Source organism: Anopheles coustani, chromosome 2 (assembly GCF_943734705.1).
Source record: "Anopheles coustani chromosome 2, idAnoCousDA_361_x.2, whole genome shotgun sequence".
Lineage (NCBI taxonomy): Eukaryota > Metazoa > Arthropoda > Insecta > Diptera > Culicidae > Anopheles > Anopheles coustani.
In genome coordinates, this window is record NC_071289.1 from 87,822,510 (window position 1) to 87,837,937 (window position 15,428).

Consider the following 15,428-nt stretch of genomic DNA (forward strand, 5'->3'; position numbering starts at 1 on the left):
TTGGTTCGTAATTTTCTGTGCAACTGTTTTTATTTGTTAGGTTTTATTTGTTCTAATAAACATCTTGCAATCTTGTGTCTTAAGTGATTTGGATTATTAATTCCTTCGCATATGATGTGTCTAACATTTGGAATGAAGAGCAATGTCTTTTAATGAAGTCATAATGGAAAATGTAAAGTTCATATTCCTTAGCGGTATACCATTGAACCCACAGTATAGCTTAGTGTTTATTAGCTAATATGATAAATTACTTCACGGCACACGCCGGATAAAAGGAAACAAATAAAACATATTCCTGGTCCTGCCAATTTCGCTTAATTCAACGCGAAACGATCGATCGCATCGATGGGGCTTGGCTTGTGCTAAATATAACGCAATAGTCCCAACAATATTCTTAAGGGTGGGGGTAGGGGTCCAGCCCAGTGTCTGCCACCCACCGTGGCGAGCATATTTCATTTCCGGTCGCATCACAAAACCTATTTATATGTTCATATGTGCCGGCAATGGCGATGAATTGGAAATTTTTCGCGCACGTGCACGCCGAATGAAGATGTCGGTACGAGTTCATTCATTCGCCCATGTTGGCCTCACTTCCGCACCCCCGGGGGAACTGACAAAAGAGAGAGGAAAACAGCAAGAAAAGGTGCTGAAACAAGGTGCGGAAAGCGAGCCGTGGCATATCATCGTCCCATTAGCGCGACGACATGTCAATCTTTGAGTTCGCAATCGACGTTCCCGAGGAGAACCGCCGTTTTTTTTCGCCAAAACAATGCTCACACACAAACACACACACACACAGGAGCTCGTGGTTGTGAATGGTTATTATCCGGACGTGAGGCGAATCGCGAGAAGTAGAAACCGTCCAGCAGAGCAAGGTCGAATTCATAAAATCTGCACGATGGGAAACCGTTCGCCAAAGGGAAAACTCTGCCACTAGCGAGTCGCGGGAAATATTGCATCGTTTTCCCATGCTAAGAGGGCACTAAGCAAAGCCCGTTTCTCTTCATTTGCGAATCGATGGGTTATGTTAGTGCGCGCGCGGCATCCTTTTGCGTTCCGTTCCGAGGACGAAGAACGCGCGTGAAAATCCACCAAATGATCGCCCACTAAACTAAATCGTATAGAGACGCTATGTTTAAAGTTCACCCAATGGTATGGCCACTCCGGCACTTCGATGTCACACAACACGACGTTATCGGGAAAATCAAACGAGCTGCCCCTTTGATTCGATTGCCAAGTTCAACGTGGAAAATGGCTGTTGGCACTCGAATGAATCGGAAAATTTACATTTTACGTCGCAAAATTGCACACCGCTTGTGATGACTGGGAGCGTTTATTCGATCGCACCGGGAAAACTCGCAACGAAAGCTCCCGATTTGTGTCCCTCAAAAGTCGTTTGCATGAAATCAAAAAGACCGGGCATCGGCGATGAACTTGTTTGCGTCCAGGGCACGCGCCCTTTCACCTTTCCGGCCCGAAGAAATATTATCAAATTATCTAAGTCATTTAGATTTTAATCATGTTTCAACTACTCTCCCTCTCCCTCTTCTTCCCACCCCCTTCGTTAATGGTGATTACGGTTGTTCGATGGAAGATATGGTTTATGCTTTACACATGCCCCGTCGTACGGCGTTTTAGTTCTGCACGCAACCCGTTAACCAATCAACCTCTACGCGAAACGCTGGGGGAAAGCGAGCGATTATGGTGAAGCGGATGGAAAAGTGTAACCGTCTTGTGAAACGGATCAGCAAAATGCACATGATGGGTTTGCCTTTTTTTTGTGCTCCAACAAGAAGGTTCAAAGGGCGAAGCGACTCTTTCGACGATGCAAATGTTCCTAATTGGCGAAATTAAAAATGAATAAATTAATTTAATACCTCCAGCAGCAGCAGAGAGGGCGTGTTTTTGTTTCCCCCCCCCCCCCCCCCCAACTGCGTGCCGGCTCGCGTTTGCTGCGTGTTGGGTCGATAGTTTATTACGAAACCTTCCCCCTCGGGAGGGGTTGGGAGTCACCGGCAAAATGAGGTCGGATTGACGTAAAACGAATTTAAGGAATGTCACTTCTACTCCAACCTCTAACCCACCTCGGTCACAATCGCGGAGTGGTTTCCCGAAAATTGAGTTAATGTTAACCGAACACTAGGACCGGGACTACGCCCCCCCCTCCTTGTCGATAACCCAAAAGGGCCGGCGGGGCGGGGGTGTTTTTGATGGTAATTTACAAGAAGAGAAACTTCTTGCGTTGTCATCGTGCCAAAGTCACTTTCGCTTTTTCGCGGTCAACAACCGCGTCCTTAAATTATAGCGTTTTGGGACTGCAAATCATTGTTTCCACACGGTTGGATGATCGATACGAAAATTCTTGACAAAAAAACAAAATGTTTACTGCATACCAAGCGCCATCATGAATTGCGGGTTCGTCACTTGCGTTACAATCCTTTGAATCGAAATGCTAACTTGGTGAGGGATATTTTATTTTTCATAGAGAAAAGCTTGGTTTCACGTTTGAAATTATCATGAAATATTTATAATTGACAAAAAGAAAAATTTTGATTTAAAGTAAAAGTATTAATTTGCTTATGTCTTTTAATTTAGTGTTGAGGTAATGCAATAAATGATACATGATGTAAACATTTATTATTAGAATTTGCCTCCTTTGTGTATGACATTTATTTCGGAGGCAACAAAAAAAGTGTACTCCAAACGAAGACACGCGATTCTCGTGCCCCTCTCCCCCGTGTTACTTACCCCCCGAGCATGATGTTCACATTGCCGTGCAGGTTGGCCCCGGGACGCATCGTGTGCAGTCCCTGGTGGTGGCCACCGCTGGTGCGCAGACTGTTGCTGGAACCGGACGACCCGGAGGCACCCTGCTCGCCACCACCTCCACCACCACCACCGCTATACGAGCTGACGTACGAGATGGTCTGGTTGTTGAAGCTGTTGTGCGAACCGACTGCCGAAATGACGGTGAGCCGTTTTAAAGACATTCCTCCGGCGGGGATTGGCTTTTGGGGCGGGCGAATCCACTTCACACCTCGACGGCACGCATTGGAGTTGGTCACTGTTTTGTTCGATACAATCACTTCTTAACTTTGCCTCCCTTTTCACTTTTCACTTCCCTTCACCGTGCAATTCGAAATTCACTAAAAATCGGTTAAAAAAGCAGAGAAGAAATATTGCAAAATAAACCGCAACACTAGCAAAACACATGCGGTTGGTCCTGTGACCTGTAATACGAGCACGTACATGCACCAACTTTCACTGGACCTCCAAGGACTCGACGTTATGCCCTATTTTTCTCAGCTTTTCCTGCACGTGGAGCGTATCCTCGGAACAGAAGACAACAAACTACACTCCGAGGGCCGATCGGATGGGGGGAACGGCATAAAAATGCTAATCCCATTCATGGGGACCGTTTAGGATGCAAAGTACCCGGCGACGTTCGCGAATCTAGTGACGCTTGATCCCTTTTTACTATCGCTTCATACTGTATTTTGAGTTTACTTCGGGTTAAGTTATGTATTTCGTGCCGTAACTGATCAAGTAAGTCAAGAATATGGATAGAATAGTGTTTTATTTGAGAGTTTTAAGTACCATGTCCTCCAAGGACGTTCAAGCCGTAGATCATTCAAACTCTTTACTTAGGTTTCCTTGTACTGTTTCTATTTTTACTTGCACGTGTCCTCGTTTAATTACGTTATGTTCTGATAGGATCAAATTCGAAAAGTCTTATGATCCATGTTCACTATGGCGGTCAAGAACACATTTTTATTTCAATCCTCCCGTCGGGCATACTTCACTCAGCTTTTTGTCAGTCGAAGGCCACCGTTCTAAATCATCCATGTTCACTTCCCTGCGCGCTACCGTTTTGATACAGACGAAAATAGGCGTTGGAGTCATGAAAAGCAAGAAGCGCCCCAAGGAAAGCCGGAAGTACCGAACGAACGTCCTTGGGAGCACTTACTCCACCTCGGGTTGGCCGAGCAGGACTCCGTTTGCGTCGTGGAAATGCTGATTGATGATTCGACCGGTGCTGCCGGCAACTGGGCAACACTTTAACGCGACAGTAATTTCATAGCGGCCACAGGACAAACGAAGCAGGTACGAGAGGACGATCGCGCGGTACTCGACATTCATCATCATGTTTTGTTTCGACATCGACATGAAAATGGCTCCCCCATGTGCCCTCGGCGGATGTCGGCGGATGGCGCGTAAAGTCTTCCGGTACGGCCGACTTAACCCAACCGGTACCGATAAGGAGCGATTACAGCCGGAGAGGGAAGAACCTAGTCATTATTTTCATCACAAACGTCAGTCCGATGATCGCATTGAGGTGCGTTAAGCACGCGAGAAAATGATTAGGAGCGCAACTTCAGCTGGAATCTAACGGGAAGGAAAGTTGTACCACATGTTATGGTGCGGTTTTCAAAATAATACTATCCCTAACGGCATTGCAGTTCAAGTGCAGTTTTGATAGTGTTCGCTGAATTGGAGCTGAAGACGAGCTCGATTCGATTTAATGACGTACATATCCTTTGAAGTTTTCGTACAATAAACCAATGGTGTAATGGATGCACACGATGTTTACACTGAAGCGATGTAGAACTGAAGTGGGAACAGCAAACGCATCGCAATGGCAGGTACGCAAAGGACACTCCATGGAGTTCATGTGTGCAGGGTCTACTGATTGCACAAGGCCCTTATTTTTCTGCCTCACGCACTTCAACGTCTTACATCGTGTCAGCCAAAGGTGAAATTCGAACCCGATTGCCATGGAACCACCTCGTCTCTATTAATACCCAACCGTCACCAGATGTGCCTCCATTAGTTTGGTTCATTAGGATGCGACGGGGATGGGTGAAATTCATCAAATTAACCTTTCGAAATGGGGGAGGAAGTCTAGCTTAGAAATTCATTAAATTTGATAGCCTTTTTGGGGGATAAAAAAGCGAAAGAAAACATATTAAACTGGGAAGCAACAATGCCATCAGTTGTGGCTAAATGTGGCTTTGACTCCAACATTTTTGAAAATGAAAAAGATTGACTGAAGTTATTGTTTGAAGTCTTTCCTTTTTTATAGATTAATAAAAGTAAAATATCACATTTTTATTCGGTTCAACGGTTTTTGGTGCTTCTTTTGATTGAAGTTCTACTTTAGTATGAAGAGTTTGGGTTCTGTTCTGTATGGGTTGAGCTCATGTGTTACAAGCTTCATGCAACATTTAGGTATTTTGAAACATGTAGCGTTAACATTCTTCTACGTGTTGTCAAAAATGCCGTTTATATCGAGCGATAATGTCTAGAACCTTTTTCCAAATTGTAAAGTGTTTCTTTTGTACAATCTGGGTAAGGAAAAGTTTTGACATTCTTTTGCCTGCGTTTCTCAAAAATAGTTGATTGCTTACAAATTAAACCAAACCAGAATGAAACATTGTTCGCAGGAAAACTGATCCAAGAATCGATGTCAACTTATGGTTTTATCACTGGTGCTCGATAGTTTTGTTAGTCACTAACCAATTTCAATTATTGCAATTTCTATTATTGCATTGCAATTTTGTGGGTTTAAAATTTTGTAATCACTGTCGTGCTGCAATAGTAATGTTTTCACAAGTCACAGACATTTTTCTTTTCACTACAAATTTTCTTTTCGATCACAAAAATCCCCGAACGAACGACATTTCAATCACCAGTATTTGTAGAGAGCACCGTTTCGTTGTCACAGAACTGCATGCCTCCATTCGCTTCCAATCCAAAACCGCATACACTTGTTTGTCGCTGCTGATCCTTTGAAGTTTCACTTTCACTTAATCAGCAGCTCATCATCACACCGAATCACAAACACACATACACATCGTGGCACGCCGCCATCGAAGTTTCTCCGTATCGATTAAGAATTGCCCCAACGACGAGTCCTTTAGTTCCGGTTGCCCTTTTGCGATCCGCCCACCGGACACACTTTTCCTGCCGAGCGTGTTTGTTTCCTTTGTGGTGAAACGTTTTCCCGCGTAATGGTTAGTAGTGGAAAAGCTTTTTCCCTCTGGCCCGCACTCGTCTCATCAGTGGAAAGCGGCTTCGCATTAGCCGACGCAGTGGTGGTTTAGTAGTTTTCCTCACTCACAAACACACACAGGCGAATATTTTTTTCTTTGCTTCCCATCACTTCCCATGTTACTCTTCCCTTTGCCCGCGTTATCGGTGGGAAATTGATCGAACGGAATCGAATCGCATCGATATCAACTACCAACTGCGTCGGAAGCCCATCTCACGCCACAACATTGGCCGCAGAATAGGAATATTATGCGTGCGAGGGGGGTGATGATGCCACCGGAACCGTAAGACGGGTGTGTCGTTTGATTCGATTAACCACCCACCCACCCACCCACCCATCACAGTCGGTAAATGCCGTCTCGGTGGTAAATGGCGCGAACATATCGCTCTAACGCTCGACGATTTCATCGACCACCTCCGGTTTCCGCCCCCCCCCCCCCCCCCCCCCCCTCCCACGGACGGTCTTACTCCAAAAGAAAAGCGAAAGGAAAAACGGCTCACCGACGTCGGATCGTTTCGACTCACTTCGCGGATGTCAATCACAAGGCGCCCGGAGTGGTGAGAATCACTGCCTCGGTAGAGTGTGTTCGCGAGGGGTCCGCGTCCGTGCACTAATGAAGACCGACTGCCGGACCGAGTTGGACCCGCGGCGTTGGCAGGCCACCGGGCCTCGGTGGACTTTGCATTGTTGCGGAAAAACCCCGCGAAAGCCACACGAGAGCGACCGAAAGCCCAAATCGGGCAGATGGCAGGCAGCGGGAAAGGGATGGCCAAGTGTCACAGCTCGTAGGCACCCTCGGGAGGTACGCGCCCGCCGTGGGGTTGACCACCTTCTCCCCGGAGGGGAAAGGCGCCGTGCACGCTAGGTGTTGTGCCGAAACGCGGCTTGAAGTGAACCATTCACGCAGGAGAAAGTTTTCGGTTTCCTAAACATCGGCGCTTGCACGTGTAAAGGGTTCTCGAAAGAGGAAGAAATAAATCGGAATCAACCTCCATCGAACGCTAAGTAATGACTGCCCCGAGTATGTGTGTCTTGTGGCCTCGTGTGGGGTCACGTTAGTCATCGTCCAACAACGCGCTGTACACCACGACCGAGCCGTTGAAGGTCAACTCTTTCGACGGGGAACGTGGGGGGAAGTCCATGACGGTTGTAGGGTAGACGTTCTACTGCACCCTGCTAACCTTTGCCCCCCTTGGGGACTTGCCTCGGCCTGGGGTCCGTTGGGATAGTAATGGATGAGCACAACAAAACACGGCCACTTTACTTCACCGCCATCGTAAGCGGTCGAACATTCTCGCGTGGCAGAACCACTCCTGTCTGAATGTGTTCACACCCATTACACAGACGCGAGACCTCATTTACAACCGGCGGAACAGACGGTGTATTGTAATGGCCACCACGTTTAATTTTACCTAAGTGTTTGGTCAAACGTTATTTAAATCCACCAAACGTTGAATGAAGAGAACTTCACTTAATTTCACCAACTCGCCATTTGTGCAACCACACTCGCGATGTAAACAAACCCTGAAAGAAAGCCGTCCAATGAATCCCAAGCCCAACGGAACAACCACGAAGCCAGGACGACACGATGCGCCCGCACGCGCCACTTTCTTCGAGCCAACTGAAACTGGTCCACGTTTTGGCGGCCGTTCGTGGCGGGAAGAAAATGTGTATGTGTGTGTGTGCCTGTTGTCTGTCGCTTCCGTTCGTTGCGCGACCGGTCGTCCTTTGCCTGACCCCTCCCCCGGGAGAACCCTTCCCTCTCAGTTTACGGCGCTCGTGTCCTTTCGGTCCCGCGTGTTGCGGGAAGGAAGACGAAGCAAGCTTTTTTTCAAGCTTATTACTCCTGTGCGCTTCGGCTGGAAAGGCCACACAGTGGGGTCACACGGGGATGTTTTGTGGATGATTTTTTTTTACTTGAGAAGGTTTTGAAGCACGCATTGGATAAGAAATATTTTACGGTGCTTCTTTTGCTTATTTTACCATTTTTTGTATTTTATATTTATCTTTTCATATTTCCTGTTTTCGATTGTTGTATTCTGAACTACGATCTCATTGCTATTTTAAACCAAATCAGAGAAAAATATTGTTCAATTTTAACCGTTTTATGAGACATGTTTTGTGGCGTATGATGATTCTCGATTTTCATTTTCGGTTATCCTTTTGAAAGTCGAAGTTGCTTGATTATTTTTGAAATTGTGAAATGGAGTTAAAACCGTTTTGGCACTTAACTATACTTACTATTCTTTTAGCTTGATTTTTGTAGAACGATCCAAATGGATAAATAATGGATTCCAGGAAAAATAAATATAAAGGGAAATAGAAACTGATTCATGCAGTTCGGATCAGTGTCAATGATTTATGAAAAGGAAGTGCAGCTTACAACTCTATTGTTGTAATTTAAATTTTGGTTACTAAAAAACAGAATTGGCAATTGTTTATTTATTTCATAAATCAAAGTGATCCTATAAAATATCTTTATTCAGCTTTATCTTGTAGCGTACAAAGATTGCGAAGTTTCTGCACTAAAACAGTAAACTGTTTAACACGCTGACTGCCATGTCACCCAAAAGTGGGTGATAGTAACAATTAGTACTAAAAAGCTTTTGACCAATAAATTAATGAAAATGTGTCATAAAAACTATAGTAATATTAAAAACAAGTTCTTTGGAAGGCAAAGTCTTTGCTTGGCCTTCGTAAATAGTCGGCTTAACAAATGTTATAAACAAATTTTATTAAATTAGATTGTACTAAAGAAGTATGCTAAAAACGCTTGACAGTAAAAGTGTTAAATGAACGCGATAACCTTTGAAAAATTTCCAATATTTCCGCCTGTGTGTAATAATGATCCCATCGGCCACCCTTGGAACCACTGTGCGGTGGATGGAAGCTTTGGGTGGCCGTTGGGTGGGTGGTGAAGCTTCACTAGTGTTGGCATATACATTCCGACACTACTTTCTGTACCCGCGAAGGATTTACCCGCGTTTCCCTTTACCACAAACGCTCCAACTGTTCCGGTTCAATCCGGATTCGTTATTACCACGCCATGTGTTTCGGTTTCCCTTTGCTTCTCTCTCTTTCTCTGTCTCTCTTTCCATCCGAAGCTGCCGGAGAGTTGGAAAGGATTGGATTTGTGAAAGGATGTGTTCTGTACTGTGGAGCTACGATAAAGGATACAACCGCACAAAGGTGTAGATGAAGTGGTCGAGGAAATAGTGAACGTCAGACTCAGCGTCGAAAAGATTTTCCCTTTTTTTCCCCCCGCGCACTGTTTCGCTTTGTTTTTCTTTGTTTTTTCTTTGTTTGCCTTCCTTGCTCCGGGCTGGACCCGGCCGCCTCCGTACCTGTTCCTATGTATTTTCTCGTGAATCGTGTGATTTGTGCATTCCTCGCCCAAACCTATGGCTCGTCTTTTGGAGGCCCTTTTGCTACCCACTCTGCTCCGTTGTGCTTTTGGAGGGTGCCTTTTTTGTTTGCTTTATTCTAATTTTTCCTACTTCCCTGCAAACCCTTACCGCTTCCAGGTGCCTTCTCCATTGTGGGCAACTTTTCCCCGTTGTCATTTGTATACCAACCGTTTTTTTTCCTCTTCTTTCTGGAGCGAGTAGAAAAACTGGACGGGTAATAATTATAACCACCGCGCTCTCGTCCTAAGCCTCCCGCGAACTATTTACCACCTTTATGCTACCCCTCGTGACATAATGACCTCCCCCTTCCCGGGCGGGGGTAGGGGACTAGTGCGGGGCGGGCTAGGGCTATGTCGCTCGGGTTATGCTCGCCGCGGTAGTGTCGATGTCGATGCTGACTGACGCAGCAGCGCTGCCGTTAGTTTGCCGCTCGGTATCGGTTCGGCTAGTTTGCCATACTGTCTTCGCTCCCAACACTCGGTGGTGTGTGTGTTTTTGGTGGACGTTAATTTTTTTTTTGCGCCCACTTTCCCAACCGGCTAATTTTCGGTCCTTTCCATCGAAGTTCCTCGTGGAGTTCCGTGGGGGCTAAAGGTTTGAACTAAAATAGTTTGCTCGTGATCGATGCGGAACTGAACGATGTTCCCATTTTGCGGTGGTAAGTTCTCATACAAACATCATATTACACCGTTTATGTCCACTTGCGGGATGGCATTTTATTGCTTTGTTTAAGGAATGATTGCTGGTGGAAGAAATTAAATTTGTCTATGTGGTCCCGTGATTGCAAATATTAATGTCTTGCTCGTAATGAATTTTTCCCGTTGATGAGCTCTAGAAATGGTTGGAAAAGCAAGAATGCAAAAGGATTTATAGATATCGCTTGAGCTAAAAATTTCCTACACGTCGATCGTTGACATCGTGCACACTCTAGCATTTAATAGACTTTACATACTTTGGTTTTAAACTGGGGTTGTTCTGCTGTAATTTTCTTTGCTTTTATTTACCTTTATTATACCTTTACCGCCGCTTTCCGATGGAAAAGGAAACTTTAACGGCCTTTCCAAGTGTTATGGAAAAATTTGAAGCATTGCGCGGCAACGGTAAATCATGTTTAATGTGAATAACATCGAATGAAAAATGTCTCCTGCAATGTAACGGCGCCTGGAACAAGGTCCCGGTACGCGGTCAAACTAATCCGATAACCGGATGAATCACGCAACGAAACTTCGCGGTCAGCCTCTGGAGCGTGTCTCATGGTCATGGATGGATGGATGGAAGTTGATGGACCGTTCAACACATTCGCGAGTGAATTTCCTATCTTCCTATCCCTCCGAACGAGTGGCCTTTTTTGGGGCGCCCGTTGGCCGCTTTGCATGCGAACCACGTGGCGTGGGAGTAGAATCAGAAATAGAACCGAACGTTTGTTCTTTACATTTTTGGCGCCGTCAGCAGCGACGACGGAGCTTCCGCTTCGCATTTTCGGAAGCTGCTGCCACAAATCACAATCTGCAATCTGCAAACCTCAACGGCCCCGAACGCCGGACGCACGGTTCTACCCTGGCTCTACTACATCTACTACCTAATTCCAATTCAATTATTTCAGATAGATTGAAATTTCGCAATTCATTTCACCGGCAGAGTGGGCCAGTGACACACGGCGAACGTTCTGCCGGTGGCGGCCTTCTGCCGCCCGGGGACAATATTCCGGGCATAACTCTACCACCATCGCGACACCGTACGCCAGTCAGAACGGAGCGACACGGGTTGTTGGAACGGAGAGAAAGAAAAAAAAATATTAAAAGAAACCGGGTGATACACAAATGCACCTTTCTTCTCGTTAACATTGGCGAACGGAACGTTTCGGAAGCTGTGCGGATTGTTTTTCTTTTCCTCTTCCCTAGTTTTCCGTTTTCTTTTTAGTTTCACTGGCGGAGGATTTTCGTGTACGGCAAACCCCGCTGTGGTTGAAGCATCTTGGCATAAGCATTAGGCTAGTGGGGACAAAAAAGTGAAAGAAATAATCGGCTGTCTTTACCAGCACAGCCGATGGTTTGGAGCAGTGATTCTCAAACTGTTCTTTGAGGCGTCAGTAATGCTACTTACTCTTCACAGGGTTAGGAAAAAAATAGAATTCGTTTTATAAAACAATGTTTTGGATTTAAGTTGATCGATGATAGAAATTACATATAACTTTTTCCAATTGCATCGAAATAATTTTCACTGAACTAATTCTATAATTCTGAGAAGGTAAAATGCATCGTTCAAAGTAAGCATTCAAATTTGGGTATAAGTTTCTGTTCGATGTTAGCCTTATGTTATGTTCCAGCTAGAGTTGTGTAATTCCGATTCAGATTCATTATTCTGATTTAAAATTTGCTTTGTTTTTGAGATTCATGAATCTTTTAATGAGAGATCGCGAATCTCAAAGATTCATTAATGTTCAAAGAGCAGAAAAGTCAATTCCAAAAAATGCAAAAGAAGGAAAGATCCCTCAATGAAAAAATAATGGAGATTCGTGAAAGATTCATCAATGTTTTAAGATTTGAATCCCAGATTCAATTGAAACAATCGAAACAAACCATAGATGAAAGATTCATAAAGCACAGCACTAGTTCCAGCGTTTACTGGTGGATGGCACGGAGGACTAGTTTGAGAATCCCTGGTTATCTAGGATGTTTTCGCTTGGCGGTGGCCGTGCCTGATACTCCAGATGAATAATACGACCTTGCTGTCCTGTAGTTCCACTAAACAAGATACACTAATGACATTCTCATTACCAATCAAGAACAGAACATTTAAAGGCGCTGATTACGGGTTTAACATTGGCTGTTGTTTTTTTTTCGTGTATTATTATGAAACTAAATAGAACAATATGATTGAGAGTGTGCATTTATTTTTTTTAAATAACTTGGTCAATAAATTCTACGTTATATCCATTATAAGTCGTTTATTGATAGCAATAACTAATGAGTTTATTATCATCTTCTCGTTGCAGGTACTGTGAATAGATGTTGATACCATATTACAACATGTTACTGTCTCATGATTACAATAGCAGGGTAAGCGTGTAGTTAACTAATTGCTTTCGTTGACAACATTCCCGTTGTTTTTGTAGCATCATCAAGGAGAGATATCTGCTTCCCGGTATCTACTTACGACACATTTCGAGTTCTTATTTCCTCTTTTCTTTTCTGGACTCAATTAGTGACACCAAAAGCAATCGCCTAATGCTGCATCAATTCATCATTTACTGTAAAGATTGATTTTTTTCTTCACTTTTCCACACTCTGTTTTGATTAAAACAAACGTTGTAAGTTCTTCACTCCGTTTCTTTAAACCACTTTGAGGGCCGACGACATTGACAATCAGGGGCCCGGAAGTGGCCGAAGAGCTTTTACGCAACGGTGATGCTGAACCCGTTCCCGCGAACCGCGACCCCTTACAGTCATTCGCCACACTTTCGCTATTTCTCGTCCGGTCGTCCATTTTTGGCCACTCACTCGTTCTCCAGCTCCGGGTCTCAACTGAAGCAAATTTAATTACTAGCCTTTGAATGGCGTCACTTTCGCTAGCCGAAGGAGGGGGCAAAACGTACCACAAAAAAAAGAACTGCTAACGTCAATGCCATCTTGGCGTTCCGCGGACTTTGGTGGCGCAATGTAATTTCGTCGTTCCAGGGTGTTTAAGCCAAATTGGGTGATGAATTGAGCAAAAAAAAAACGGAATCTTGACTTTAGCAAATGAAAGAAAAAAAAAGGGAAAGTTTCTGCCGTCCATTCGATCACTTGTGTCGAAGCGTTGTTTGCGTTGATTGCCTCGCCGGGGGCCCTTAAGAAAGAGAAAGGAAGTGAGCAGTTTGCAAGAGAAGAAACAAAAAACACAATTTTCCGGTAATTGCACTTAGTGCCTCCATTCCGCCACCCTAGTAAATACAATTTACAAATTGAAATTCATACGGGTTTTAAATTTATAAATCAACACCTTTCGGCTTCCTTGATCGTGCCTGAAGGGAAGCAACATATCAATTATACACTGAGGTAAAAGATATCGTCCCAAGTTCTCATTCTTTCACCTTTTTAGGATAAAGTTGCTTCCTTAAAAAATCGTATGCTAAACTATCTTTAAGGTCCCCCTGGAATCCACCATCGAAGGTCCAAAGGAAACGAAGAGCCGTACGACTTTTTCTCATTAGAGCCACCTGCCTCATTTTGATTTTTCCTTGGCTTTCCCTAATAATAATCACTCAGCTTGAAACACGGCAAAGAGTCCTCTTCCCGAGACGGTCCTTCAATCCATTTGTTTGTTGACTTTCTTTTGGGTGGGCCAAACTCGAACCAAACTCGCTCGCTAGTTAGTTCCAACCTCCATCTCGCCCACCCTCAAGCAACCTCGTATAGAAGCTTGACCGCGTGTGAGCATTCATTCACATTTCCACCGCCCAATCCCATTTGATTAGTTCATATGCTATAATCAGAAAACTTTTCTCACCCCATGGATTCACCTTCCACAGTCGCAAAAAAAAGCGGGATAGAACGGGCTCAACATATCCACCTGATTTCTTCTTCGCCGCCGTTGGGTAGTTGTGGGTTGCGGCGAGGCATAAATCATTCCTCTCGTATGAAGTTGTCTTAATCTTTTGGTAACTGTGACAAAACTTTCGCGTTCTTTGTCGGCTGATTTGCGGATGATAAATTAATAATAATTAGCCGGCTGGAGGGTGGTTTGGGGAGGATAATTTTTTAACGTATTAAAATGCAGGTTCCAAAAAAATATATTCAAACTAGAGTTGTGTAAATCTGATTCAGATTAAAAAATCTGAGTGAATCTCTGCCTTATAAGGGATTAATGAATCTTTCGTCGAGAGATTCATGAATCCTAAAGACACACCAACTGATGGAAAGTCACCAGCCAAAAATGGGTTGAGGGACCTGTTTTTTTTTTGGTCGCATTGTCCACGCCTATGAAAGAATCGGGAAGATTCGTGACAGATCCATGAAAGATTCATGAAGATTCATTAAGGTTTCGAAAGATTCATTAAGCTTTGAAGATTCGAATAAGCAAAGATTCATGAATCCATCCGAATGAATCTTAGGTGAAAGATTCATATGAATGAATCGCGCCAAAAGATTCATTAAGCAGAACACTAATTCAAATGTTATTTTGTAGACTTTATAACATCAATGATTATTTTAAATTTGCATTAAAGAAAAATACTTAGTTGCAAAAGAGCATTATTTTTAGGCTTGTTTTCGACTTTGATTTAACTCTCATGATCCGCCCTCACGAGCTACTGCAACAAGTTTGTGTGAATCTATGCTGGCAAACCGGCGTTCCCTTGTCGCCAAAACCAACTAGTCGTTCTTCCGATTGCAACTATGAAGAATGGCAGCACGCCCATCGGAGCCTGGCCTAATCTAATTTGCGTCTTTTTAGTTTCGGGAAAAAGTTTGGCACGGGCTTGAAATATTCATTCCCTCTCGGCTTTCGGGCGACAAAAAAAGAGATCCATCCAGAATTCTAGCCCTCACGGTGTGTTTTATAGCATGCGAGGAGCGTTTTTGATTGACATATTTTATACGTTCAATTGTCAAACGCCCAGGGCACTGATTGACTACGAATTGAACAAATTGATTTGAGCATGACACATTGTTCCAATTTAAAGAGATTGAAGGCGACTATGCATGTTATTTTGGTAGGTGTTTTTCTGGTTGCTTGTCACTTTGTTGGCGAAATCTTTTGGTTTTGTTATCGAACATAATACTTAACTGAATTGTTTTATGTTTTACGTATGACGAAGTTTATCGGCCCAGATTTTTGCATTTTTAAACCCGATCGGTAAATAACAGACAAATAAGAGGCGTAATGGAAATATTCTTTAAAGTGGTTCATTGAATGTTTTTTCATTTTCAGATCATAATATTGGCTTTATTATGTGCGGTCGGCATTTTTAAACCCGATCGGTAAATAAC

At 43.9% G+C, this 15,428-nt stretch overlaps 1 protein-coding gene across 1 annotated transcript in view; it reads left to right on the top strand.

Annotated features, from left to right (window-relative positions):
- LOC131262902 (probable beta-hexosaminidase fdl) overlaps positions 1 to 15,428 on the top strand; it is a 36,069-nt gene that overhangs the window by 14,738 nt on the left and 5,903 nt on the right. The window contains exon 3 of the mRNA XM_058264996.1: positions 12,455 to 12,518. Within this exon, the coding sequence (XP_058120979.1) occupies positions 12,468 to 12,518 (51 nt within the window). The 5' untranslated portion in view covers positions 12,455 to 12,467. The remainder of the gene's footprint in view (positions 1 to 12,454; positions 12,519 to 15,428) is intronic.